Here is a 27,418-nt window from a genome sequence, read left to right on the forward strand (position 1 = left end):
ACAGCGGCCTCCATCATTTCAGAAATGGAAGGAGTTTGGAACCACCAAGACTCTTCCTAGAGCTGGCCGCCCAGCCAAACTAAGCAATCGGGGGAGAAGGTCCTTGGACAGGGAGGTGACCAAGAACCATATGGTCACTCTGACTGAGCTCAGGGTTCCTCTGTGGAGATGGGAGAACCTTCCAGAAGGACAACCACCTCTTCAGCATTCCACTAATTAGGCCTTTATGGTAGAGTGGCCAGACAGAGGCCACTCCTCAGTAAAAAGCACATGACAGCCCACTTGGAGTTTGCCAAAAGGCACCTAAAGACTCTCAGACCATGAAAAACAAGATTCTTTTGTCTGATGAAACCAACATTGAACTCTCGTCACGTCCTTGAGGAAACCTGGCACCATCCCTACGGTGAAGCATGGTGGTGGCAGCATCATGCTGTGGGGATGTTTTTCAATGGCAGGGACTGGGAGACTAGTCAGGATCGAGGCAAAGATGAACGGAGCAAAGTACAGAGTGATCTCAGACTGGTGCGAAGTTTCACCTTCCAACAGGACAATGACCCTAAGCACACAGCCAAGACAATGCAGGAGTGGCTTCGGGACAAGTCTCTGAATGTCCTTGAGTGGCCCAGCCATAGCCCGGACTTGAACCCGATCAAACCTGTCTTGAGAGACCTGAAAATATCTGTGCATCAACACACCCCATCCAACCTGACAGAGCTTGAGAGGATCTGCAGAGAAGAATGGGAGAAACTCCCCAAATACAGGTGTTTTGTAGCGTCATACCCAAGAAGACTCGAGGCTGTAATGGCTGCCAAAGGTGTTTCAACAAAGTACTGAGTAAAGGGTCTGAATACTTATGTAAATGTGATATTTCAGTTTTTCTTTTTTTTATAAATTAGCTAACATTTCTAAAAAACATATTGTGTGTAGATTGACGAAGGGGAAAAAAACGATGTAATACCTTTTAGAAAAAGGCTGTAACTTAACAAAATGTGGAAAAAGTCAAGCGGTCTGAATACTTTCCGAAGGCACTGTAGGGGAGGCGCATGCAAACAGATGTGGAAATGTGGCTAGGATAGAATCAATTATATAATAAATCCTGCAAAAGAGTGAATGTAAACCGGGGACAAAACACACTACGCTCCCCTGTGCCCCAAAAAAACAAACAAACAACTCCTCCCAATTTCGATCTGTCCCTAACAATTCACCTTTCCTCTTGCTGCAGGATTATAATCTTTCTGTGTGAAACTGGCTCAAATTAAGATACGGCATCTGTACTAACAATTCTGAGGGCTGTTCGACATTCCGAGATATCTTCGTCCGAGAATGTGGTTAAGTATCCTGTTGTAAACAAAAACGATAGACCAATTTATGAAGCGCGCCAAAGTTCACAAGTGCACACATGTGCATGCAAATCCTCTCTCACACAGACTGTACCTGAGATGACTGATGGGGTGTTATAGTGCAGTAAGGTTCACTTCAGCTCTACAGAATAGCCATAGGAAGCAGTGAATTACTGTGTACACACGAGAGGACAAGGCTGTCCTTGTACAGTATCTGTGTCAGTATTAGGTCTGACTGTCTACATATCAGTATTTCTCTCCCTCACCCACTTTCCTCTGAGCGACCAGGAACAGGGTGTGAACATTCCCAGAGTGCATTTCAGCTGTGTCAGCTTTGTGTGTTATACAACTCTAGAAATGAAAGATTTTATTCAACCCTAATCCTAATTCCCATCTATCCCCTCCTCGCCTCCCCTCCCCCCTCTCCAGATGGGCGTTCTCTCCTCCTGTCCCCCTGTTTGTCAGAGACGCCCGAGGCACGGGTTCTAGAGCGAGCGGTTCTAGAGTCGCGGGTGCGGGAGATGGAGGAGGAGAACCGGCAGATCCGCCTGCAGCTCAGCCAATTGCAGGGCACGGCCGGCCAGCCCGCCGACGGTGGTAACTACGGCAACGCGGTGTGGGGGGCGTCAGCTGACACTGGGCCCGAGGATGTGGAGAACACGGCCGAGGAGAGAGCCAATCACACAGAGTGTCCCCGTTCGCCCACCGTACTGAAGTGTGAGGTGAGCCAGGATCAAATACTTATTTTAGCGCAGCTCTGTGTTTTAGCTGTGTTTAGTTTAGCTTCGCTGTTTGGTCATTGGTGTTATTAAGTTGATATGTCAAATCTACTGTCATTGGTGTTTATGTGTTTTGGATAAAAGAACATAGACATAGTTAAATAACATGGCTATAGTGCTAAAATGTAGGGAGTTGATATTCGCCGCGGTGTTGATGGCATAGCTTCTCTCTTTTCTGTGCAGCTGATCCATGTAGCGTGCGTGTGTGCCGGTCACAACGCCAGCAGAGATGTGGTCACCCTGGTCAAGTCCATCCTGTTCCACAGGTAACACAACAGAGCTTCACATACAACTACACCCGTTGCTATAGCTTCAGCTACACCTAATATAGCAACAGTAGTTGTTTGTTCGACTTGATGAATCCTGAGCCAATAAGGATGAAGTCAATTCGAAGGCCACTTGTAAAAATGAGAATGATTTATTAATTAATTATTGGAAGTTTAGGAAATGCTAGACTCTTCATAATCAGAGAGATTAAGCACTTGAGTAGCTCTTGGCATATGTTTCTCTCTCTCTCTCTCTCGCTCTCTCTCTTTCTCTCTCTCGCTCTCTCAGGAAAAACCCTCTCCATTTCCACTTCATCACAGACGCAGTAGCCAATCAGATCCTGAGTTCTCTGTTCCAGTCCTGGATGGTTCCGTCTGTACAAGTTAGCTTCTACGACGCAGATGAACTCAAGGTAAATGCCAACTATGGTCCTCAGGAGCCTGAGTGTCTGCTCTAACTTTTAAATCAGTTTTTAGGAAAACAATGGTGTGCACTCTGTGAGCAACCATTGACATTAAAGGGGAATTCCACCCCTTTCCAATCAATCAGTTGGCAGGAGAAAGATAAATCAAGTAGACACTTCACAAGGACTGGAGACCACACTTGCTCTCATTCAATTTTCCTTGTTCTACGTGCTCTTTACTCCCTCCTTCTCTTCCCTTTCCCTACTCTTATAACAGTGATGTGATGTGTCACCTCAGTCTTTCTACTCCTCTGTCCTCTCCGCTCAGTCACTGTGTGTCTGTGTAAATCGAAAAATGGTGTGTGTTGGGGGGGGTATGTATGCATGAACTGTGTCTTTGTGTGTAGTATGTGTGTGTTGCGTGCATGTACTGTTGGTGGGTGGATGTGTGCGTCTAGCTTTGGCTCTTTGCTATTGATAAAGGGTTCATAAAGTAACATGTTGTTGCTCAATTCACATAATAACCTTCCTCGACCTGTAATATGACTTGGTTCCGTCTCTGTCCCCATCATCGAATTCTCTCTCAGCCTCCACAAGCTTAGCAGGAACAAAAGCCCCTTGTGCTCTCAAATGTCTCAACCTACTCACAGTTTTCATTAACTCAGTTCAAACAGAGAAGGAAACACTGCATCTTCTGAGCTGATTATATTTGCAAATGATTCACTTATGCAGATCCCGTTCTATAGAATCAAGAGGAATAAATGATCAGACATGGTTTCCCAGATGCATGCCAAGAGTTATGCAGGTTTCCGTATTCATATGGGTATATCCTGGGCATAAAAAGAGGTGATATCTTTTAAAGGTTGATGCTATTGAGTAAACAGTAGTAATGTTCCAATTCACCTCTGGTTTAAAGGGTCTTTTATACTAAAGGGATCTTAGGAAACGGATGTCTGAGCAAGTTAGCTATTTAAAGGAAGGAGAATACCCTTACACACCTGACATAGATCCACAGTGGTGTTGCTTCTAATTACATTCTTTTTCATACCTTATAACTTTGTTCCCTTTCTTTTTTAAATCAATATTTGTGAGGTCTAAAGTTGTTCAACCTCGCTCTTGCTTTCTCTTTCCATCCCTCTACCTTCTCTTCTCTTCCAGTCTGAGGTGTCATGGATACCTAACAAGCACTACTCAGGTATCTACGGCCTGATGAAGCTGACCCTAACCAAAGCGCTGCCCTCTGACCTCACAAAGGTCATAGTCCTGGATACGGACATCACCTTTGCCACTGACATCGCTGAGCTCTGGGCCATTTTCAGGAAGTTTACTGGTACGACCTTTGACCTTGATAAAGATTTCTGGTTGATTGATTGAATAATGAATTCATTGGTTGAGTGATAAAGCAATGAATTGTACTTTTTTTATGCTATAAAGCAACAATCCCTTGAGGGCAAAAATGCCTAGAGGACAAAAGTTATATTTGATAAACTAGTAGTTCAAAAGCTGAAGACTACACCTCATTACCAATGCTGAAGACCTCATTACCAATGCTGAAGACTACACCTCATTACCAATGATAATCAGCATTTTAAAATCCGGATGAATGATGATTGGTGATGCTGTGATTGCAGACAAGCAGGTGATAGGTCTGGTGGAGAACCAGAGTGACTGGTACCTGGGGAACCTGTGGAAGAACCACAAACCCTGGCCCGCCCTGGGACGAGGCTTCAACACTGGGGTCATCCTGCTCTACCTGGAGAGGCTGCGACGGATTGGCTGGGAGCAGATGTGGAGGCTGACCGCCGAGAGAGAGCTAATGAGCATGCTCAGTACCTCGCTGGCTGACCAGGTCTGTTTATTTACTTTTATTCTATTATAGTCTATTATCTTTATTCAGAATATTATTAAATACTCTTTAGATCATTACTTTTGTTAACATATGTTAATATCGGGCAGGGATCATCAAATCAAATCAAATGTATTTATATAGCCCTTCTTACATCAGCTGATATCTCAAAGTGCTGTACAGAAACCCAGCCTAAAACCCCAAACAGCAAGCAATGCAGGTGTAGAAGCACGGTGGCTAGGAAAAACTCCCTAGAAAGGCCAAAACTAGGAAGAAACCTAGAGAGGAACCAGGCTATGAGGGGTGGCCAGTCCTCTTCTGGCTCTGCCAGGTTGAGATTATAACAGCACATGGCCAAGATGTTCAAATGTTCATAAATGACCAGCATGGTCAAATAATAATAATAACAGTAGTTGTCGAGGGTGCAACAGGTCAGCACCTCAAGAGTAAATGTCAGTTGGCTTTTCATAGCCGATCATTGAGAGTATCTCTACCGCTCCTGCTGTCTCTAGAGAGTTGAAAACAGCAGGTCTGGGACAGGTAGCACGTCCGGTGAACAGGTCAGGGTTCCATAGCCGCAGGCAGAACAGTTGAAACTGGAGCAGCAGCACGGCCAGGTGGTCTGGGGACGGCAAGGAGTCATCATACCAGGTAGTCCTGAGGCATGGTCCTAGGGCTCAGGTCTTCCGAGAGAGAGAAAGAAAGAAAAAAGAAAGAGAGAAAGAGAGAATTAGAGAGAGCATACTTAAATTCACACAGGACACCGGATAAGACAGGAGAAAAACTCCAGATATAACAGACTGACCCTAGCCCCCCGACACATAAACTACTGCAGCATAAATACTGGAGGCTGAGACAGGAGGGGTCAGGAGACACTGTGGCCCCATCCAATGATACCCCCGGACAGGGCCAAACAGGCAGGATATAACCCCACCCACTTTGCCAAAGCACAGCCCGCACACCACTAGAGGGATATCTTCAACCACCAACTTACCATCCTGAGACAAGGCCAAGGATAGCCCACAAAGATCTCCGCCACGGCACAACCCAAGGGGGGGCACCAACCCAGACAGGAAGACCACTTCAGTGACTCAACCCACTCAAGTGACGCACCCCTCCTAGGGACGGCATGGAAGAACACCAATAAGCCAGTGACTCAGCCCCTGTAATAGGGTTAGAGGCAGAGAATCCCAGTGGAGAGAGGGGAACCGGCCAGGCAGAGACAGCAAGGGCGGTTTGTTGTTCCAGATCCTTTCCGTTCACCTTCACACTCCTGGGCCAGACTACACTCAATCATAGGACCTACTGAAGAGATGAGTCTTCAGTAAAGACTTAAAGGTTGAGATCAAGTCTGCGTCTCTCACATGGGTAGGCAGACCATTCCATAAAAATGGAGCTCTATAGGAGAAAGCCCTGCCTCCAGCTGTTTGCTTAGAAATTATAGGGACAATTAGGAGGCCTGCGTCTTGTGACCGTAGCGTACGTGTAGGTAAATACGGCAGGACCAAATCTGAAAGATAGGTAGGAGCAAGCCCATGTAATGCTTTGTAGGTCAGCAGCAAAACCTTGAAATCAGCCCTTGCCTTAACAGAAGCCAGTGTAGGGAGGCTAGCACTGGAGTAATATGATCACATTTTTTGGTTCTAGTCAGGATTCTAGCAGCCGTATTTAGCACTTACTGAAGTTTATTTAGTGCTTTATCCGGGTAGCCGGAAAGGAGAGCATTGCAGTAGTCCAACCTAGAAGTAACAAAAGCATGGATTAATATTTCTGCATCATTTTTGGACAGAAAGTTTCTGATTTTTGCAATGTTATGTAAATGGAAAAAAGCTGTCCTTGAAACAGTCTTGATATGTTCTTCAAAAGAGAGATCAGGGTCCAGAGTAATGCCGAGGTCCTTCACAGTTTTATTTGAGATGACTGTACAACCATCAAGATTCATTGTCAGATTCAACAGAAGATCTCTTTGTTTCTTGGGACCTAGAACAAGCATCTCTGTTTTGTCCGAGTTTAAAAGTAGAAAGTTTGCAGCCATCCACTTCCTTATGTCTGAAACACAGGCTTCTAGCGAGGGCAATTTTGGGGCTTCACCATGTTTCATTGAAATGTACAGCTGTGTGTCATCCGCATAGCAGTGAAATTTAACATTATGTTTTCGAATGACATCCCCAAGAGGTAAAATATATCGTGAAAACAATAGTGGTCCTAAAGCGGAACCTTGAGGAACACCGAAATTTACAGTTGATTTGTCAGAGGACAAACCATTCACAGAGACAAACTGATATCCGTGTAGACCAATTTGGGTTTCCAATCTCTCCAAAAGAATGTGGTGATCGATGGTATCAAAAGCAGCACTAAGTTCTAGGAGCACGAGGACAGATGCAGAGCCTCGGTCTGACGCCATTAAAAGGTCATTTACCACCTTCACAAGTGCAGTCTCAGTGCTATGATGGGGTCTAAAACCAGACTGAAGCGTTTCGTATACATTGTTTGTCTTCAGGAAGGCAGTGAGTTGCTGCGCAACAGCTTTTTCAATTTTTTTTGAGAGGAATGGAAGGTTCGATATAGGCCGATAGTTTTTTATATTTTCTGGGTCAAGATTTGGCTTTTTCAAGAGAGGCTTTATTACTGCCACTTTTAGTGAGTTTGGTCCACATCCGGTGGATAGAGAGCCGTTTATTATGTTCAACATAGGAGGGCCAAGCACAGGAAGCACCTCTTTCAGTAGTTTAGTTGGAATAGGGTCCAGTATGCAGCTTGAAGGTTTAGAGGCCATGATTATTTTCATCATTGTGTCAAGAGATATAGTACTAAAACACTTTAGTGTCTCCCTTGATCCTAGGTGCTGGCAGAGTTGTGCAGACTCAGGACAACTGAGCTTTGGAGGAATACGCAGATTTAAAGAGGAGTCTGTAATTTGCTTTCTAATGATCATGATCTTTTCCTCAAAGAAGTTCATTAATTTATTACTGCTGAAGTGAAAGCCATGCTTTCTTGGGGAATGCTGCACTTTAGATAGCTTTGCGACAGTATCAAAAATAAATTTTGGATTGTTCTTATTTTCCTCAATTAAGTTGGAAAAATAGGATGATCGAGCAGCAGTGAGGTCTCTTTGATACTGCACGGTATTGTCTTTCCAAGCTAGTCTTAAGACTTCCAGTTTGGTGTGACGCCATTTCCGTTCCAATTTTCTGGAAGCTTGCTTCAGAGCTCGTGTATTTTCTGTATACCAGGGAGCTAGTTTCTTATGACAAATGTTTTTAGTTTTTAGGGGTGCAACTGCATCTAGGGTATTGCACAAGGTTAAATTCAGTTCCTCAGCTCGGTGGTTAACTGATTTTTGTCCTCTGACGTCCTTGGGTAGGCAGAGGGAGTCTGGAAGGGTCTGTGGACTTTTCCATGTGAATATTAAAGTCACCAAAAATTTGAATATTATCTGCTATGACTACAATGTCCGATAGGAATTCAGGGAACTCAGTGAGGAACACTGTATATGGCCCAGGAGGCCTGTATACAGTAGCTATAAAAAGTGATTGAGTAGGCTGCATAGATTTCATGACTAGAAGCTCAAAAGACGAAAACGTCGTTGGTGGTTTTCTTTGTAAATTGAAATTTGCTATCGTAAATGTTAGCAACACCTCCGCCTTTGCGGGATGCACGGGGGATATGGTCACTAGTGTAACCAGGAGGTGAGGCCTCATTTAACACAGTGAATTCATCAGGCTTAAGCCATGTTTCAGTCATGCCAATCACATCAAGATTATGATCAGTAATTAGTTCATTGACTATAACTGCCTTTGAAGTGAGGGATCTAACATTAAGAAGCCCTATTTTGAGATGGGAGGTATCACGATCTCTTTCAATAATGGCAGGAATGCAGGAGGCCTTTATTCTAGTAAGATTGCTAAGGCGAACACCGCCATGTTTAGTTTTGCCCAACCTAGGTCGAGGCACAGACACGGTCTCAATGGGGATAGCTGAGCTGACTACATTGACTGTGCTAGTGGCAGACTCCACTAAGCTGGCAGGCTGGCTAACAGCCTGCTGCCTGGCCTGCACCCTATTTCATTGTGGGGCTAGGGGAGTTAGAGCCCTGTCTATGTTCATAGATAAGATGAGAGCACACCTCCAGCTAGGATGGAGTCCGTCACTCCTCAACAGGCCAGGCTTGGTCCTGTTTGTGGGTGAGTCCCAGAAAGAGGGCCAATTATCTACAAATTCTATCTTTTGGGAGGGACAGAAAACAGTTTTCAACCAGCGATTGAGTTGTGAGACTCTGCTGTAGAGCTCATCACTCCCCCTAACTAGATTGAGCCAATTATTTTCTTGAACGGATGGTCAGAGGGCCGGAACATAATTACAAATAATTTGTAGACTGCAAATTGACTGCAAGAAGCCCAAACAGATAAAATGTTAGACTAAAACCGAATCATTTCAAACCTTGCTCACATTTGTATATGATCAAGTGACTCTCTATTATGCGTGGAAGTACTTGGGAACAGATGTCTTGAATAAAAATCACTTGAAGCTGATTTCCTGGTGTTTTTACAGTCTTCTATGTCCAACAATAAAAAATTTAAATATATATACAGTTGAAGTCGGAAGTTTACATACACCTTAGCCAAATACATTTAAAATCAGTTTTTCACAATTCCTGACATTTAATCTAGTAAAAATTCCGTGTTTTAGTTCAGTTAGGATCACAACTTTATTTTAAGAATGTGAAATGTCAGAATAATTGTAGAGAGAATGATTTCTTTCAGCTTTTATTTCTTTCATCATATTCCCAGTGGGTCAGAAGTTTACATACACTCAATTAGTATTTGGTAGCATTGTCTTGAAATTGTTTAACTTGGGTCAAACGTTTCGGGTAGCTTTCCACAAGCTTCCCACAATAAGTTGGGTGAATTTTGGCCCATTCCTCCTGACAGAGCTGGTGTAACTGAGTCAGGTTTGAAAGGCCTCCTTGCTCGCAAACGCTTTTTCAGTTCTGCCCACACATTTTATATGGGATTGTGGTCAGTGCTTTGTGTTGGCCACTCCAATGCCTTGACTTTGTTGTCCTTAAGCCATTTTGCCACAACTTTGGAAGTATGCTTGGGGTCATTGTCCATTTGGAAGACCCATTTGCGACCAATCTTTAACTTCCTGACTGATGTCTTGAGATGTTGCTTCAATATATCCACCTAATTTTCCATCCTCATGATGCCATCTATTTTGTGAAGTGCACCAGTCCCTCCTGCAGCAAAGCACCCCCACAACATGATGCTGCCACCCCCGTGCTTCACGGTTGGGATGGTGTTCTTCGGCTTGCAAGCCTCCCCCTTTTTCCTCCAAACATAATGATGGTCATTATGGCCAAACAGTTCTATGTTTGTTTCATCAGACCAGCGGACATTTCTCCAAAAAGTACGATCTTTGTCCCCATGTGCAGTTGCAAACCGTAGTCTGGCTTTTTTAATGGTGGTTTTGGAGCAATGGCTTCTTCCTTGCTGAGCGGCATTTCAGGTTATGTCGATATAGGACTTGTTTTACTGTGGATATAGATACTTTTGTACCTGTTTCCTCCATCATCTTCACAAGGTCTTTTGCTGTTGTTCTGGGATTGATTTGCACTTTCGCACCAAAGTACATTTGTTTCTAGGAGACAGAACGCATCTCTTTCCTGAGCAGTATGACAGCTGCGTGGTCCCATGGTGTTTATACTTGCATACTATTGTTTGTACAGATGAACGTGGTACCTTCAGGCATTTGTAAATTGCTCCCAAGGATGAACCAGACTTGTGGAGGTCTACAATTTTCTGAGGTGTTGGCTGATTTCTTTTGATTTTCCCATGATGTCAAGCAAAGAGGCACTGAGTTTGAAGGTAGGCCTTGAAATACATCCACAGGTACACCTCCAATTGACTCAAATGATGTCAATTAGCCTATCAGAAGCTTCTAAAGCCATGACATAATTTTCTGGAATTTTCCACGCTGTTTAAAAGCACAGACAACTTAGTGTATGTAAAGGTCTGACCCATTGGAATTGTGATACAGTGAATTATACGTCAAATAATTTGTCTGTAAACAATTGTTGGAAAAATTACTTGTGTCATGCACAAAGTAGATGTCCTAACCGACTTGCCAAAACTATGGTTTGTTAACAAGAAATTTTTGGAGTGGTTGAAAAATTAGTTTTAATGACTCTGACCTAAGTGTATGTAAACTTCCAACTTCAACTGTATATATCTAAAAATGTTGGGGTACAAATAAAACCACCCTCGGCCAAAATTCGACCCACGGGCCGCCAGTTGGGAACCCTGATATAGGGTAATCTTATGCCTCAAAGCATACTGTGTATGAGGCAAATGGTAATGTAAGTGTGTAGGACATCTCTATTGAACATTTGGCGCATGTGTAAATGTTTACTATTGTGTGCCAGAGTTCTATATGATCTTAATGTCAAAACGAGTGTGTATAATACTCTTAGAAAAAAAATGGTCCAATCTTGAACCTAAAAATATTCTTCGGCTGTCCCCATAGGAGAACCCTTTGAATAACCCTTTTTGGTTCTTGGTAGAACTCTTTTGAGTTCCATGTAGAGTTCCATGTAGGACCCTTTACACAGTTCTACATGGAACTCTACATGGAACTCAAAAGAGTTCTACCAAGAACCAAAAAGGGTTATTCAAAGGGTTCTCCTATGGGGACAGCCGAAGAATATTTTTAGGTTCAAGATTGGACCATTTTTTTTCTAAGAGTATTATACACACTCGTTTTGACATTAAGATCATATAGAACTCTTGTACACAATAGTAAACATTCACATTTACACATGCGCCAAATGTTCAATAGAGATGTCCTACATTGAATCCAAAAGAGTAAACATGGAACCAAAAAAGTTTATCCCATGGGGACACCGAAGAACCCTTTTGGAACCCTTTTTTCAAGGAGGGTATTACACAGGTGTTTAATGTGAGTGGGTAATCTTGTGTGCAGGACATCTTTAATGCGTTCATTAAGCAGAACCCAGTCCTAGTGCATCAGCTGCCCTGCTTCTGGAACGTTCAGCTGTCTGACCACACACGCTCCGAACAGTGCTACACAGAGGTGTCTGACCTCAAGGTAGGGTTATGCAGTGAAATACACACACACACACACACACACACACACACACACACACACACACACACACACACACACACACACACACACACACACACACACACACACACACACACACTCAATATACTAAAATCCCTGACTTATTTCTTTATGAATGTACTGCGTCTAGTCATCTGGCTACAGGTCACCATGGTAACATGTTTATGTCCCGTGTCAGGTGATTCACTGGAACTCTCCTAAGAAACTTCGTGTGAAGAACAAGCATGTGGAGTTCTTCAGGAACCTTTACCTAACCTTCCTAGAGTACGATGGGAACCTACTGAGACGTGAGCTGTTTGGCTGCCCCAGCCATGCCACCTCAGAGAGTGTACAGGTGAGTAAAACATTATCTTAACGTTAACCATAATTAAGTGATAAATCAAAAGAAATCAAATCACATTTTATTTGTCACATGCGCCGAATACAACAGCTGTAGACCTTACAGTGAAATGCTTGCTTACAAGCCCTTAACCAACAATGCAGTTTTAAGAAAATACCGTAAAAATAAATAAAATTAAGAGCAGCAGTAAATAACAATAGCAGGGCTATATACAGGGGGTACCGGTACAGGGTCAATGTGTGGGGGCACCGGCGTCGAGGTAATTGAGGTAATATGTGCATGTAGGTAGAGTTATTAAAGTGACTATGCATAGATAATAACAGAGAGTAGCAGCAGCGTAGAAGGGGGGGGCAATGCAAATAGTCTTCGTAGCCATTTGATTAGCTGTTCAGGAGTCTTATGGCTTGGGGGTAGAAGCTGTTTAGAAGCCTCTTGGACCTAGACTTGGCTCTCCGGTACCACTTGCCGTGCAGTCCAGGATCCAGTTGCAGAGGGAGGTGTTTAGTCCCAGTGTCCTTAGTTTAGTGATGAGCTTTGAGGGCACTATGGTGTTGAACGCTGAGCTGTAGTCAATGAATTGCATTCTCACATAGGTGTTCCTTTTGTCCAGGTGGGAAAGGGCAGTGTGGAGTGCAATAGAGATTGCATCATCTGTGGATAGTATGGGCAGTATGCAAATGGAAGTGGGATAATGGTGTTGATGTGAGCCATGACCAGTTTTTCAAAGCATTATCTACAGACGTGAGTGCTACGGGTCGGTAGTTATTTACGCAGGTTACCTTAGTGTTCTTGGGCACAGGGACTATGATGGTCTACTTGAAACATGTTGGTATTACAGACTCAGACAAGGAGAGGTTGAAAATGTCAGTGAAGACACTTGCCACTTGGTCAGCGCATGCTCAGAGTACACGTCCTGGTAATCTGTCTGGCCCTGCGGCCTTGTGAATGTTGACCTGTTTAAAAGTCTTACTCACATCGGCTGCGGAAAGTGTGATTACACAGTCGTCCGGAACAGCTGATGCTCTCATGCATGTTTCAGTGTTGCTTGCCTCGAAGCGAGCACAGAAGTTATTTAGCTCATCTGGTAGGCTCGTGTCACTGGGCAGCTCGCGGCTATGCTTCCCTTTGTAGTCTGTAATAGTTTGCAAGCCCTGCCACATCCGACGAACGTTGGAGCAAGTGTAGTATGATTCGATCTTAGTCCTGTATTGATCCTTTGCCTGTTTAATGTTTTTTTCGGAGGGCATAGCGGGATTTCTTATAAGCTTCCGGGTTAGAGTCCCGCTACTTGAAAGCGGCAACTCTACCCTTTAGCTCAGTGCGAATGTTACCTATAATCCATGTCTTCTGGTTGGGGTGTGTACGTACAGTCACTGTGGGGACGACGTCCTCAATGCACTTATTGATAAAGCCAGTGACTAATGTGGTGTACTCCTCAATGCCATCGGAAGAATCTCTGAACATTTTCCATTGTGTGCTAGCAAAACAGTCCTGTAATTTAGTGTCTGCTTCATCTGACCACTTTTTTATTGACCGAGTCACTGGTGCTTCCTGCTTTAATATTTGCTTGTAAGCAGGTATCAGGAGGATAGAATTATTTTCAGATTTTCCAAATGGAGGGCGAGGGAGGGCTTTGTATTCGTCTCTGTGTGTGTAAAATGCCCTTGAAGCCGGTGTTTGGAGGGTATATTGGCATGGGTGTTGCGGCAAACCGTGTCAATATATCCTCCAAACACCGGCTTCGAGGGCATTAGCACTTTTATACAACAGGTTACCATCATATTCAAATAATGATTGACATATGTGATCAACTGCCTTGATTCGGTCTTATGTAGCACAATTTGAAATGTTTTTTTTTTTTTTACATTGGATAAAAGCAGAGACACAGAGCTACAAAATGGTATATTATACACTGCATTTTTAAGTTGATAAACTTGTAACCTCACTTTTGAGAAAATGGCCAATGTTTTGGTACCTACTGGCGAGCTCTTCTTTGTCTACAACCATTCAGCATCGATCACACCCTCTTAAGCTTTAGCCCCACCCATCTCTTTAAGAGTTGATCCGAGCGTTCTGTCCTAACAACAACAGTCAAGCACCCAAGCTAACTGCTGCTTCCAGACACAAATGAGAGAACAGCTCATTGACCATTTTACTCGCCCTAGCAGAGCTGGTTAGGCTGTTTTTATGTTGGGGACTGCAACTGTGCTCCTGACAACAATTTACACTTTTTTGACAACGTTTACTGACACCGGCCATATGCAACGGGTGTTGAGCATTCGTAAATTCGTCAGTTATTCTGCACTCTGGCATACTCAGACTAGAGTGCTCTGAAATTGGAGTAGATAGCCAGAGCGAATTTACCAGCTCAGTCTATCAACCGTTGTCGCAGTGACATTCTATTGAAATGGTTACTTGCATAGTGGAGTCTTTTGTTATTATTAAGACCTGTAGCTAGCTAAACAATGAACCATAATCAATGAATAACCATAATGACATTACTACCCTGCATGAATCTGCAGGTAGCTAACCAACCAGGTCCAACGCTAGCTACTGTGGCTAACATTAGGCTATAACTAGCAAAGTAAATGCCTCTGAGATACGAATAATAAGATCATACACGTAACAGTAGCTAGTGAGCCAGCCAGCGAACGTTAGCTAGCTAGCTAGTACAATTTAATTTGAAATGAAAATGACTTTCTGTCAAAATTAGAAAGTGTAATATCTGAAAATGTAGCTAGCTAGACTATCTTATCCGTATACATCATGGATGGATGCCTCTCCCTGTCACGGATGCCATGGTTGCCTTTCATTTGAAGATGTAATCCAACGACAGGTGTTTTCGCCATCTCCTTAGCTATCATACTGTAATTACACTGATTTCAAAATCTCAGTCCTCCAGAAAGTGGAGAGCAACACTTATGCAGTTCTACTATGCGAGACATAAACAAAGCTGTGTTTGACAGGATTACCTACACATACTGACCAGCTCAAATAGACAGAAGCGAGCTGTATGGCAGACCAATCCAAACTCATCTCTCGGCATGTCCAGCCCACTCATTATCTCAGCCAATCATGGCTAGCGGGAAGGTTGCTCGCTTTTTCTGTGGCTAAACCAACTGGGCTCGTAATTTAACAATTGTATTCATATTGACAGATGGCATACAAGTCTGTTATTAAGACACATGAAAGTTCACGTTCCAACGCATTTTGATTAAGAGAGTTTACATTCAATTGGCTCTCCTGTGAAATAGTGACCCGCAACATTCGCCTAGTTTCCTGAAACGAGTCTCATATTTTCATTAAAACCATTATTTTTATGAAAATAGTCATACTATTTCATCCTTCCACAGGATATAGTCCCGACACAAATCTAGGGTTGCTACCCAAGCCGCCTGGTTGTTCATTCTATCGGTTCGGTTGCCATAGATGCAACCCAGTCGTTCAGTCTTTTTGTTTTGTATCTTTCATTCTAAATGTTCTATTGCCGTACTGGCTGGCAGCGTTCTTATTCTTTGCTTGCTAGCTAGACAACTAAGGCTAATTTATAGTCCGGTCAACCAGTGCAGCCAGAATAACAACAAAGTAGCTTCATTTGCGTGTGTTTAAGCTGTTTTCTAGTGACATTTATATGGGTACATCCATAACAATGAAACAACAAATAAAGTAGCGAGAGCCTGCTTACATCGGTCACAAGTGGGATCTATTTCTGGCCTAATGTTGAATAATTTTGCCTTTGACCAATGCAGCCGATGAACAATTTTAAATTGAATTACGACATGTCTTAGACATATAGATGAAGAATGTATTCTCTGAAGCATACTCTGCCAAGTTTCGTCTGTAAATCCCCTTCCCATTGGTTCTTAAGAGAGTACAGGGAATCCAGATTGTGCGAGTTTAATAACGTATAGATCGAGATTATGCCCCCTTTGATATAAGAGTTCACTTTAAAAAGAGAATATAGAGGGGAGGTAGGTGGGCGTGATGGGAAGTTACTAGAGTATGAAGATACAAAACTACGCAATTGCAGGTATCTAAAGAAATGGGATCTAGGTATTAAACTTTTGTACTAACTGTTCCAAAGATGAAAAATCCTTATCAATGTACAAGTTGATCAGTGAGGAGATCCCTTTTCCAGACCAGATATGAAGCGCACGGTCTAATAATGACGGAGAGAATGTATGGTTCTTTAATAATGGGGCAGAAGTTGAAAATTCACTGAGATCAAACGATCGCCTGAACTGTTTCCAGATTTTTAGAGAATGTTTCACAATAGTGTTTTTAGTGTATTTGGAAACAGGCTCAGCTAATGCAAGTCTTGAGAAAAGTAAGGCTGCTAAGGAGGTGGGTAACAGAACAATCTAGAAAAAAAAGAAACGCACACCTATAAAGGCGAGGTGCTGGCTAGCGGAGTAGAAAACTAGAAAATAAAGGAAAGCCGCACACTCTAAGAGCAGCTTCGCTGTCGAAACGTTGGTTATTAAATTTTTGCATCTGAGCTCTTAGAGTGTGTGGCTTTCCTTTATTTGCTAAGGAGGTGGGGCCACAGGATGAGATCTCCAAGGTCAACCATTTCGGGCCTGTAATATCAGGGATTTCTGTCATCCAATATAGAATGATTCTTATATTAGCTGACCAGTAATAGTATTGAAAGTTCGGAAGTGCTAGATTACCCTGGGGACGAGATCTCTGCAATATGCTCTTACGTATCCGAAGGTTTTTCTTGTTCCAGATAAAAGCATATATCAGTTTATCTATGGAGATAAAAAAATATTTTGTTAGAAAGATAGGAATACATTGAAGTAAGTATAAAAGCTTAAGTAATACATTCATTTTAACAATGTTAATTCTTCCATCCAAAGAAAGTGTCACGTCCTGACCAGTATAAGGGGTTATTTGTTATTGTAGTTTGGTCAGGGTGTGGCAGGGGTGTGTTTGTTTTGTGTTGTCGGGGGTTTTTGGGTATTGTTCTTTGTTTTGTATTTCTATGTTCTTTCTATGTTGTGTATTTCTTTTTGTTGGCCTGGTATGGCTCTCAATCAGGAACAGCTGTACATCGTTGCTGATTGGGAGCCATACTTAGGTAGCCCTTTTTCCACCTGTCTTTTGTGGGAAGTTGTTTTTGCACTGCTGTGTAAAGCCTGCAAAACTGTTTAGCTGTCGTTCATTCGTTTTCTTGTTTCTGTGTAGTGTTCAATAAAAGCTAATATGAGCATTCACATACCCGCTGCATTTTGGTCTACTCACTATGACGGCCGTGACAGAAAGAAAAAGTAAATCCCTCCGTTCAAGGTCCTCTTTCAGGCAGAGTATCAAGGGAGGGAAATTGGCTTGATAGACATCTTTTAAATTGTGTGTGACCCAAATTCCCAAATATTTCTGTGTAGTCACTCTGAAGGGCACATAACTAAAATAGGTTTGCATGGCAGAAGGATTAATAGGCACCAATTAACTTTTTTGTAGATTAAGTTTATAATGAGGTGTGATTTCGCCCGGAATAGAACATGCGCTCTCTCGTCAGGACACTATTGTTCAGAGGAGCTAGCCAACAACACAGCTAACACAGCTTCAAACTGAAGCCGGAAAGACTACAAACTAGCTGCACTTTGTTTTACCTTCTTTCTATTGACATTTCTTTGTATATACCCATAAAAAGTATGCCAACTGATTCATGATTTCGACTGGCTGAGAAACGCTGCCTGCCTGTCTGTCTGTCGCAGTCTTGACTCCCGAACGTTCATTACTATGGGACAGCTGGAGATAGAATTTGAAAATTGAAACAATGTTGCAAGGTCTATACAAATCTCCGCTGTTGAAAACTAAATGTTAGTCTAAAAGAAATGTGAGATAATGTCTAGATGCTTTTATAGTGGAGATCAAGTTTATAAATTGCCTTAACGTCATAGATTTAGCCGGTGGTATCTTGTGGAATAGACACCGGCTGGAATGCGGCTGTAACCAATCAGCATTCAGGATTTGCACCACCCGTTGTATAACATTTAACAAACCACTCCCTAACACCTCAAGTAGGTTTTAACATTCACCATACCTTTATTCACTATACTATCATACGCATGGACATCCAGACAGAATACAACAGAGTGTACAGGTGTGCCACATGCTCGCATGAAACCATGTTAGCCTATTAGAGGGAATATTTACAATAAAACATTGGTTTTGACCTCCCTCTGTCCATTCCTCTCCAGTTACAAGGAGCTCTGGAGGAGCTGGATGAAGACGACCAGTGTTATGACTTCCGGCGGGAGCGAATCACAGTGCACCGCGTGCACCTCTACTTTCTGCAGTACGAGTACACGCCCACCGGGGACGACACGGACGTCACGCTGGTCGCACAGCTCTCCATGGACAGGTAAACACTCACCTTATAGCTCTGACCCTACTGGCCTTTGGTTTACTAGTTGTTGGAGATGTGAGCTTGAATTCATTATCACGTTATGGCTAATCAGGAGTGCACCTCTCCACAAATATGATTGTATTTTGCTTATTTCTCTACTTCTTCCTCTTCCCCTCCTCCATCTTTTCTTCTCTACTTCCACCAATGCTTTTATTATCATTATACATGTGTGTGATACTATACGACTCTGTATGTATTTTATGTCATCTCTATTTCTCTCAGGTTACAGATGCTGGAGGCTATATGTAAGCACTGGGAAGGCCCTATCAGCCTGGCCTTGTACATGTCCGACGCTGAGGCCCAACAGTTCCTGCGTTACGCCCAGGCCTCCGAGGTGCTGAAGAACCGTAAGAACGTGGGCTACCATATCGTATACAAGGAGGGACAGTTCTACCCTGTCAACCTGGTGAGAAATGTGGCCCTGAGGAACGCCAACACACCCTATGTGTTCCTGGCAGACGTGGACTTCCTGCCCATGTACGGCCTCTATGATTACCTCAGGTGAGTTGTAGTTCTTCCCAAAGATGTTCCATCATAAACATAGACAGAACACTGGCTGAGATTTGTGTTTTGTCATTTAGCAGCCATTTTAATCCAAAGAAATTTACAGACAACATATGTATGATGTTCATATATGGCCCATATGGGAGTCGAACCCACAGCTAAGGTGTTGCCAGCAATGCATTCCAACCAACTAGTGGGAGCTGTGGCTCTAGCTGATGAACAGTATTCATTGTAAATGAATTGTTTCTCTATCTTATCCCCACAGAAAGTCAGTGGTCCAGTTAGACATGGCCAACACTAAGAAGGCTCTGGTGGTACCGGCCTTTGAGACGCTGCGCTACCGCCTCTCCTTTCCCAAATCCAAAGCTGAGCTGCTCTCCATGCTGGACATCGGGACCCTCTACACCTTCAGGTACACCAGCACTAACAGCTCACCCCATTGGTCAATCTGGCTTGTAGATCAGGAGGTTTGAATGGCCCTTCTGAAATAGACCCAGATGACATAACTTGGAACAGGCATCCTGATTTTGATACTATGTTTAGTACATTGATTACATTGATACATTGAAGTAATTTGATAATATATACGGTACCAGTCAAAAGTTTGGACACACCTACTCATTCAAGGGTTTTTCTTTATTTGTAATATTTTCTGCATTGTAGAATAATAGTGAAGACATCAAAACTATGAAATAACACATATGGAATCATGTAGTAACCAAAAAACTTTGAATTTGTTAAACAAATCAAAAGATATTTTATATTTGAGATTCTTCAAAGTAGCCACCCTTTGCCTTGATGACAGATTTGCACACTCTTGGCATTCTCTCAACCAGCTTCATGAGGTAGTCACTTGGAATGCATTTCAATTAACAGGTGTGCCTTTTTAAAAGTTAATTTGTGGAATGTATTTCCTTCTTAACCTCTCTCGGGTATGTGGGACGATTTCGTCCCACCTACGTAACAGCTACTGAAATTCCAGTGGCGCGATTTTTGAATCGTTAGAAATACTATTACTTCAATTTCTCAAACATATGACTATTTTACAGCTATTTAAAGACAAGAATCTCGTTAATCTAACCCCACTGTCCGATTTCAAAAAGGCTTTACAACGAAAGCAAAACATTAGATTATGTCAGCAGAGTGCCCAGCCAGAAAAAATCAGACAGCCATTTTTCAAGCTAGCATATAATGTCACAAAAACCCAAACCACAGCTAAATGCAGCACTAACCTTTGATGATCTTCATCAGATGACACACCTAGGACATTGTGTTATACAATACATGCATGTCTGTTCAATCAAGTTCATATTTATATCAAAAAACAGCTTTTTGCATTAGCATGTGACGTTCAGAAAACGCATAACCCCCGGCAAACTTCCGTTGAATTTACTAACAGTTTGCTAAATTACTCACGATAAACGTTCACAAAAAGCATAACAATTATTTTAAGAATTATAGATACATTACTCCTCTATGCACTCGATATGTCCGATTTTAAAATAGCTTTTCGGATGAAGCACATTTTGCAATAATCTAAGTACATAGCCCGGCATTACAGGGCTAGCTATTTAGATACCCACCCAGGTCAGCATCCACCAAAATCACATTTCCTATAAGAAAAATGTTCTTACCTTGCTTGTTCTTCATCAGAATACACTGCCAGGACTTCTACTTCAATAACAAATGTTGGTTTGGTCCCAAATAATCCATCGTTATATCCAAACAGCGACGTTTTGTTCGTGAGTTCTAGAATGCTTCTTCCCGGTCTCGCGCATGGCGCATTGGCGTGTCAAAAATGTCTAACTATTCCATTACCGTACTTCGAAGCATGTCAACCGCTGTTTAAAACCAATTTTTATGCCATTCAACTCGTAGATTAGTGATAATATTCCGACCGGGAGTATGCATTGAGCCTAAACAGCCGAATAAAATTTCTCCTCAGAAGCGACTCATGCACGCGCATCATTCAAAGGTCCTCGGAGCATCCACTTACAAAAGGCGATAATCTGTTTCAACCTGAGGCTCCCTCGTAAACCTTCAGTTATTTCGCGGGCTCTGAGAGCCTATTGGAGCCCTGGGAATTGTCACGTTACAGCTAAGATCCTTACTTTTCAATAAAAAGATGCAAGACGCACGACTCCTTGTCAGACAGGGTACTTCCTGCTTGAAACCTTGTCAGGTTTTTGCCTGCCATAGGAGTTCTGTTATACTCACAGACACCATTCAAACAGTTTTAGAAAATTCAGAGTGTTTTCTATCCAAACCTGAACAATAATATGCATATTCTAGCTTCTGAGTTGGTGTAGGAGGCAGTTAAAAATGGGAACATATTTTTTCCAAAATTCTCAATACTGCCCCCTACCCCAAACAGGTTAAAACCTGTTGGGGCTAGGGGGCAGTATTTGCACGGCCGGATAAAAAACGTACCCGATTTAAACTGGTTACTACTCTTGCCCAGAAATGAGAATATGCATATAATTAGTAGATTTGGATAGAAAACACTCTAAAGTTTCTAAAACTGTTTGAATGGTGTCTGTGAGTATAACAGAACTCATATGGCAGGCCAAAACCTGAGAAGATTCCATACAGGAAGTGCCCTGTCTGACAATTTCTTGTCCTTCAGTTGCATCTCTATCGAAAATACAGCATCTCTGCTGTAACGTGACATTTTCTAAGGCTTCCATTGGCTCTCAGAAGGCGCCAGAAAGTGTAATGGGGTGTCTGCAGTCTCTGGGCGAAGTACAGCAGCTCTGTTTGTGAGTGGTCAGCCTGGGAACAGTGAGACTGAGAAGCGCGTTCATGAGAATTCTCAATTTTTTTCTTTCAGCCTTTATCGCTATTTTACGAGAAAAATAGCATAAAAATTGAATTTAAACAGCGTTTGACATGCTTCAAAGTACGGTAATGGAATATTTTGATTTTTTTTGTCACGAAATGCGCTCGCGCGTCACCCTTCGGATAGTGTCCTGAACGCACGAACAAAACAGAGGTATTTGAATATAACTATGGATTATTTGGAACCAAAACAACATTTGTTGTTGAAGTAGAAGCCCTGGGAGTGCATTCTGACGAAGAACAGCAAAGGTAATCCAATTTTTGTGAGTTTGTGAGGGCCAAACTTGGTGGGTGTCAAATTAGCTAGCCGTGATGGCCAAGCTATGTACTCAGAATATTGCTAAATGTGCTTTTGCCGAAAAGCTATTTTAAAATCTGACACCGCGATTGCATAAAGGAGTTCTGTATCTATAATTCTGAAAATAATTGTTATGTATTTTGTGAACGTTAATCATGAGTAATTTAGTAAATTCACCGGAAGTTTGCGGTGGGTATGCTAGTTCTGAACATCACATGCTAATGTAAAAAGCTGGTTTTTGATATAAATATGAACTTGATTGAACAAAACATGCATGTATTGTACAACATAATGTCCTAGGAGTGTCATCTGATGAAGATCATCAAAGGTTAGTGCTGCATTTAGCTGTGGTTTTGGTTTTTGTGACATATATGCTTGCTTTGAAAATGACTGTGTGATTCTTTTTGGCAGGGTACTCTCCTGACATAATCTAATGTTTTGCTTTCGCTGTAAAGCCTTTTTGAAATCGGACAATGTGGTTAGATTAACGAGAGTCTTGTCTTTAAAATGGTGTAAAATAGTCATATGTTTGAGAAATTGAAGTTATAGCATTTTTGAGGTATTTGTATTTCGCGCCACGCGATTCCACTGGCTGTTGACTAGGGTGGGACGCAAACGTCCCACCTAGCCCAGGGAAGTTAATGCATTTCAGCCAATCAGTTGTGTTGTGACAAGGTAGGGGTGGTATACAGAAGATAACTCTATTTTGTAAAAGACCAAGTCCATATTATGGCAAGAACAGCTCAAATAAGCAATGAGAAATGACAGTCCATCATTACTTTAAGATATGAAGGTAGAAAGTACACTAGAAAATAAAGGAAAGCCGCACACTCTTAAGAGCTCAGATGCAAAAATTTAATAACCAACGTTTCGACAGCGAAGCTGTCTTCATCAGTCCATCATTACTTTAAGATATGAAGGTAGAAAGTACACTAGAAAATCTCTAGGTGTGTCCAAACTTTTGACTGGTACTGTATACAGACTTTTTACACATTTTGTTACGTTACAGCCTTATTTTAATTTTTTTATATAAAATACAATTTACACACAATACCCCAGAATGGCATAGCGAAAACAGGTTTTTATAAATGTTTGAAAATGTATCAAAATATCAAACAGAAATACCTTATTTACATAAGAATTCAGACCCTTTGCTATGAGACATCCTGTTTCCATCGAGTCCACCTGTTTTAAAATCAATTGATTAGACATGATTTGGAAAGGCACGCACCTGTCTATATAAAGTCCCACAGTTGACAGTGCATGTCAGAGCAAAAAGCAAGCCATGAGGTCGAAGGAAGTGTCCGTAGAGCTCCAAGACAGTATTGTGTCAAGGCACAGACCTGGGGAAGGGTACCAAAACATTTCTGCAGCATTGAAGGTCCCCAAGAACACAGTGGCCTCCATCATTCTTAAATGGAAGAAGATTGGAACCCCTAACACTCTTCCTAGAGCTGGCCACCTGGCCAAACTGAGCAATCGGGTGAGAAGGGCCTTGGTCAGGGAGGTGACCAAGTACAATCTCTGTGGAGATTGGAGAACCTTCCAGAAGGACAACCATCTCTGCAGCACTCCACCATTCAGGCCTTTATTGTAGAGTGGCCAGACAGAAGCCACTCCTCAGTAAAAGCCCCTTGACAGCCCACTTGGAGTTTGCGAAAAGGCAGCCAAAGGACTCTCAGACCATGAGGAAGAAGATTCTCTTGTCTGATGAAACCAAAATTGAACTCTTTGGCCCGAATATCACATCTGGAGGAAACCTGGCACTATCCCTTCGGTGAAGCATGGTGGTGGCAGCATCATGCTGTGGGGATGTTTTTCAGTGGCAGGGACTAGGAGACAAGTCAGAGTGGAGGGAAATATTAACAGAGCAAAGTACAGAGAGATCCTTGATAAAACCATGCTCCAGAGCTCTCAGGACCTTAGATTGGGGCAAAGGTTCACCTTCCAACAGGACAACGACTCTAAGCACACAGCCAAGACAACGCAGGAGTGGCTTCGGGACAAGTCTCTGAATGTCCTTGAGTGGCCCAGCAAGTGCCCAGACTTGAACCCGATCTAACATCTCTGGAGAGATCTGAAAATTGCTGTGCAGCGATGCTCCCCATCCAACCTGACAGAGCTTGAGAGGATCTGTGGAGAACAATGGCAGATACTCCCCAAATACAGGTGTTCCAAGCTTGTAGCGTCATACCCAAGAAGACTCGATGCTGTAATCGCTTCCAAAGGTGCTTCAACAAAGTACTGTTTAAAAGGGTCTGATTACTTATGTAAATGCCAAAGCAAACATGTTTTTGCTTTGTCATTATGAGGTATTGTGTGTAGATTGATGAAAAAAAACTAAAGATTTAATCCATTTTAGAATAAGTCTGTAACGTAACAAAATGTGGAACAAGTCAAGGGGTCTGAATACTTTCACGAATGCACTTAATGCAATCTTGTTCAAAACTATTATTAACACACCTGTACACTTCTCTTTCTCCTTGCCTTCCCCAGGTATCACGTTTGGACCAAGGGCCATGCTCCTACCAACTATGCCAAGTGGCGGACAGCCACCACGCCCTATAAAGTGGAGTGGGAGGCAGACTTTGAGCCCTATGTGGTGGTGAAGCGGGACTGCCCTGAGTATGACCAGCGCTTTGTGGGCTTTGGCTGGAACAAGGTCTCCCATATCATGGAGCTGGATGCACAGGTACAGTATGGAGGATAATGGTGGGGAGTTAAAATATAATATATGTATTTTCCTCCAAGACACATTATCACACCACAGTACATTTGCACACATTGGGTAGACCAAACAACCATAGCAAACAAGACGGGCAGACAAAGAGATGAAGTTAAAGTCTGCATATGCTCATCTGTTTATGGCTTGTTGAGAAGAAAAATGGTTGTTAAAGTTATTGTTCACATTTTATCCTCAGACTCTACTCCCAAATAATCTGCACATAATAACTCCTTATAATTTACATTTAATTCAAAACCTCAACTCATCTTTGGAATTCAGTTAAGGTTATGCTAATGATTAGAACAGATTTGATTCGCAGTAGACCTCTGTTATTAGGTTTAATGCTTTCGCTAAGTCAGGAGTAATAGCTATTGTAATGGCCCATAAATCAAAGTCAAGCCGTGACATTTCAGTGTTCAGCACCTCAGATCAACGAACGTGACATTGTTTCTCGAGTCTTAAACTATTCAGTCACAGCCGGGACTGCAGATGAGTATTAGCTACGTAGCTAAAATGTGGTGCCTGTTGTACACGGACCGTGTCCAATAAACAAATAAAATAAAACACGTTTTCACCCCTTTCCCACCCCCCAGGAGTACGACCTGATGGTTCTGCCCAATGCGTTCATGATCCACATGCCACACGCACCCAGCTTCGACATCTCCAAGTTTCGCTCCAGCCCGGGCTACCGCTACTGCCTGCAGACCCTAAAAGAAGAGTTCCACCAAGACCTGTCCCGGAAGTACGGCGCAGCCGCCCTCAAGTACCTCACTGCTCAGAGGAACATCTAAACCAGGACTCCCAAGGGCCACTGGGCTCCATATCTAGGGCCCCAACGGCCCCCATGCTGCTCCCTGGCAAGTCTGAAGGGGTTTGGGAATATTGGCTACTATCAGCCAATATCACTACTAATCTTGGATATCAAGATGGAGCTTTAAAGTCTTGTAGAAATTTCTGGAGTTGTGTTAAACTTTCTGGGGTGGTTTGGGCTGGGATGACCCACCCAACTATGCTATAATGGATTATGGCCCAAACTGGAATAAAAACAATGAAACAAACAGAACAGACATGATAGTTGTCACAAGATGTTGGGCTCACTGGGAAGAAGTTCCTCTGAGAGGGATGAGTGGTTGACTGCTTTAAGTCTGGGAGTAAGTGACAATTATCATGATTTGTTCTGACAATCAGGGCCTTTTCTGAGGAAAATACATTTCAAACCAATACGTCCACATGGGATATCTGGACCTGGAACTCAAGGACAGGATATTTGGGAAATACAGAACTGAAAGAAAAGGAAGTTGCATCTTCCCTGGTCTCTTCAAGGGGACGAATCGGAATCACGTTCGGAGTGACCAATCGAACTGGAGAAACGTTTAAGCCTTATAATTTTCCATTATATTTAATAAGATATTTAATGATATCAGTTTTTTTCTCAATGTAAATGATTAGCAATTAATAACAAACAAATATGGCATATATATGTTTTGATTATGATGTTGCATAATGATTACATTATTTTTCCTTTCTCTATTTTTGGGCTCCCTGAAAGGAAAGAGTATGTCCTTGTTTGAAAGCTTCTGAAGGATTGGGCGGAGAGAATAGCCAGGCATCACGGTCAAACTGGGCATTGAGTATGTGTGTGCACTCACTGACTAAATGAGCTGCTCACTAAGTCACCATGCTATGTCATACTACATTCTTACCACTCAATGTCATAGTGTCATATCATTTGCTCTTTCCTCTACATCATGCTAATAACCGGCATTTATCATCCTGCATCTAAAGAATATATATATATACACACACACAGTATCAGTCAAACGTTTGGCCACACCTATTCATTCAAGGGTTTTTCTTTATTTTGACTATGTTCTATGTAGTAGAATAATAGTGAAGACATTAAAACTATGAAATAGCACATATGGAATCATGTAGTAACCAAAAAAGTGTTAAACAAATCAAAATATATTTGATATTTCAGATTCTTCAAAGTAGCCACCCTTTGCCTTGATGACAGCTTTGCACACTCTTGGCATTCTCTCAACCAGCTTCATGAGGTAGTCACTTGGAATGCATTTCAAATAATTTAGGTGTGCCTAATTTGTGGAATTTATTTTCTTAATGCATTTGAGCCAATCAGTTGTCTTGTGACATGGTAGGGGTGGTATACAGAAGATAGCCCTATTTGGTAAAAGTCCATATTATGGCAAGAACAGCTCAAATAAGCAAAGAGAAACAACAGTCCATCATTACTTTAAGATATGAAGGTCAGTCAATCGGGAATATGTCAAGAGATTTGAAAGTTTCTTCAGGTGCAGTCGCAACAAACATCAAGCGCTATGATGAAACTGGCTCTCATGAGGGCCGCCACAGGAAAGGAAGACTCAGAGTTACCTCTGCTGCACAGGATAAGTTCATTAGAGTTAACAGCCTCAGAAATTGCAGCCCAAATAAATGCTTCACAGAGTTCAAGTAATAGACACATTTCAACATCAACTGTTCAGTGGAGACTGCATG

At 42.4% G+C, this 27,418-nt stretch overlaps 1 protein-coding gene across 1 annotated transcript in view; it reads left to right on the forward strand.

Moving 5' to 3' along the window:
- The window catches only part of LOC115202835 (LARGE xylosyl- and glucuronyltransferase 2-like), a 31,344-nt gene extending 4,765 nt beyond the window's left edge, over nucleotides 1–26,579 (forward strand). Inside the window, exons 2-13 of the mRNA XM_029766899.1 lie at nucleotides 1,770–2,062; nucleotides 2,303–2,385; nucleotides 2,675–2,798; nucleotides 3,948–4,119; nucleotides 4,421–4,638; nucleotides 11,617–11,742; nucleotides 11,960–12,115; nucleotides 18,328–18,491; nucleotides 18,759–19,037; nucleotides 19,306–19,452; nucleotides 24,673–24,868; nucleotides 25,495–26,579. Coding sequence (XP_029622759.1) covers nucleotides 1,770–2,062; nucleotides 2,303–2,385; nucleotides 2,675–2,798; nucleotides 3,948–4,119; nucleotides 4,421–4,638; nucleotides 11,617–11,742; nucleotides 11,960–12,115; nucleotides 18,328–18,491; nucleotides 18,759–19,037; nucleotides 19,306–19,452; nucleotides 24,673–24,868; nucleotides 25,495–25,692 — 2,156 coding nt within the window. The 3' untranslated portion in view covers nucleotides 25,693–26,579. The remainder of the gene's footprint in view (nucleotides 1–1,769; nucleotides 2,063–2,302; nucleotides 2,386–2,674; nucleotides 2,799–3,947; nucleotides 4,120–4,420; nucleotides 4,639–11,616; nucleotides 11,743–11,959; nucleotides 12,116–18,327; nucleotides 18,492–18,758; nucleotides 19,038–19,305; nucleotides 19,453–24,672; nucleotides 24,869–25,494) is intronic.
- The last annotated feature ends 839 nt before the right edge of the window (nucleotides 26,580–27,418 follow it).

Source organism: Salmo trutta, chromosome 12 (genome assembly GCF_901001165.1).
Source record: "Salmo trutta chromosome 12, fSalTru1.1, whole genome shotgun sequence".
In the NCBI taxonomy this organism is placed as follows: Eukaryota; Metazoa; Chordata; class Actinopteri; order Salmoniformes; family Salmonidae; genus Salmo; species Salmo trutta.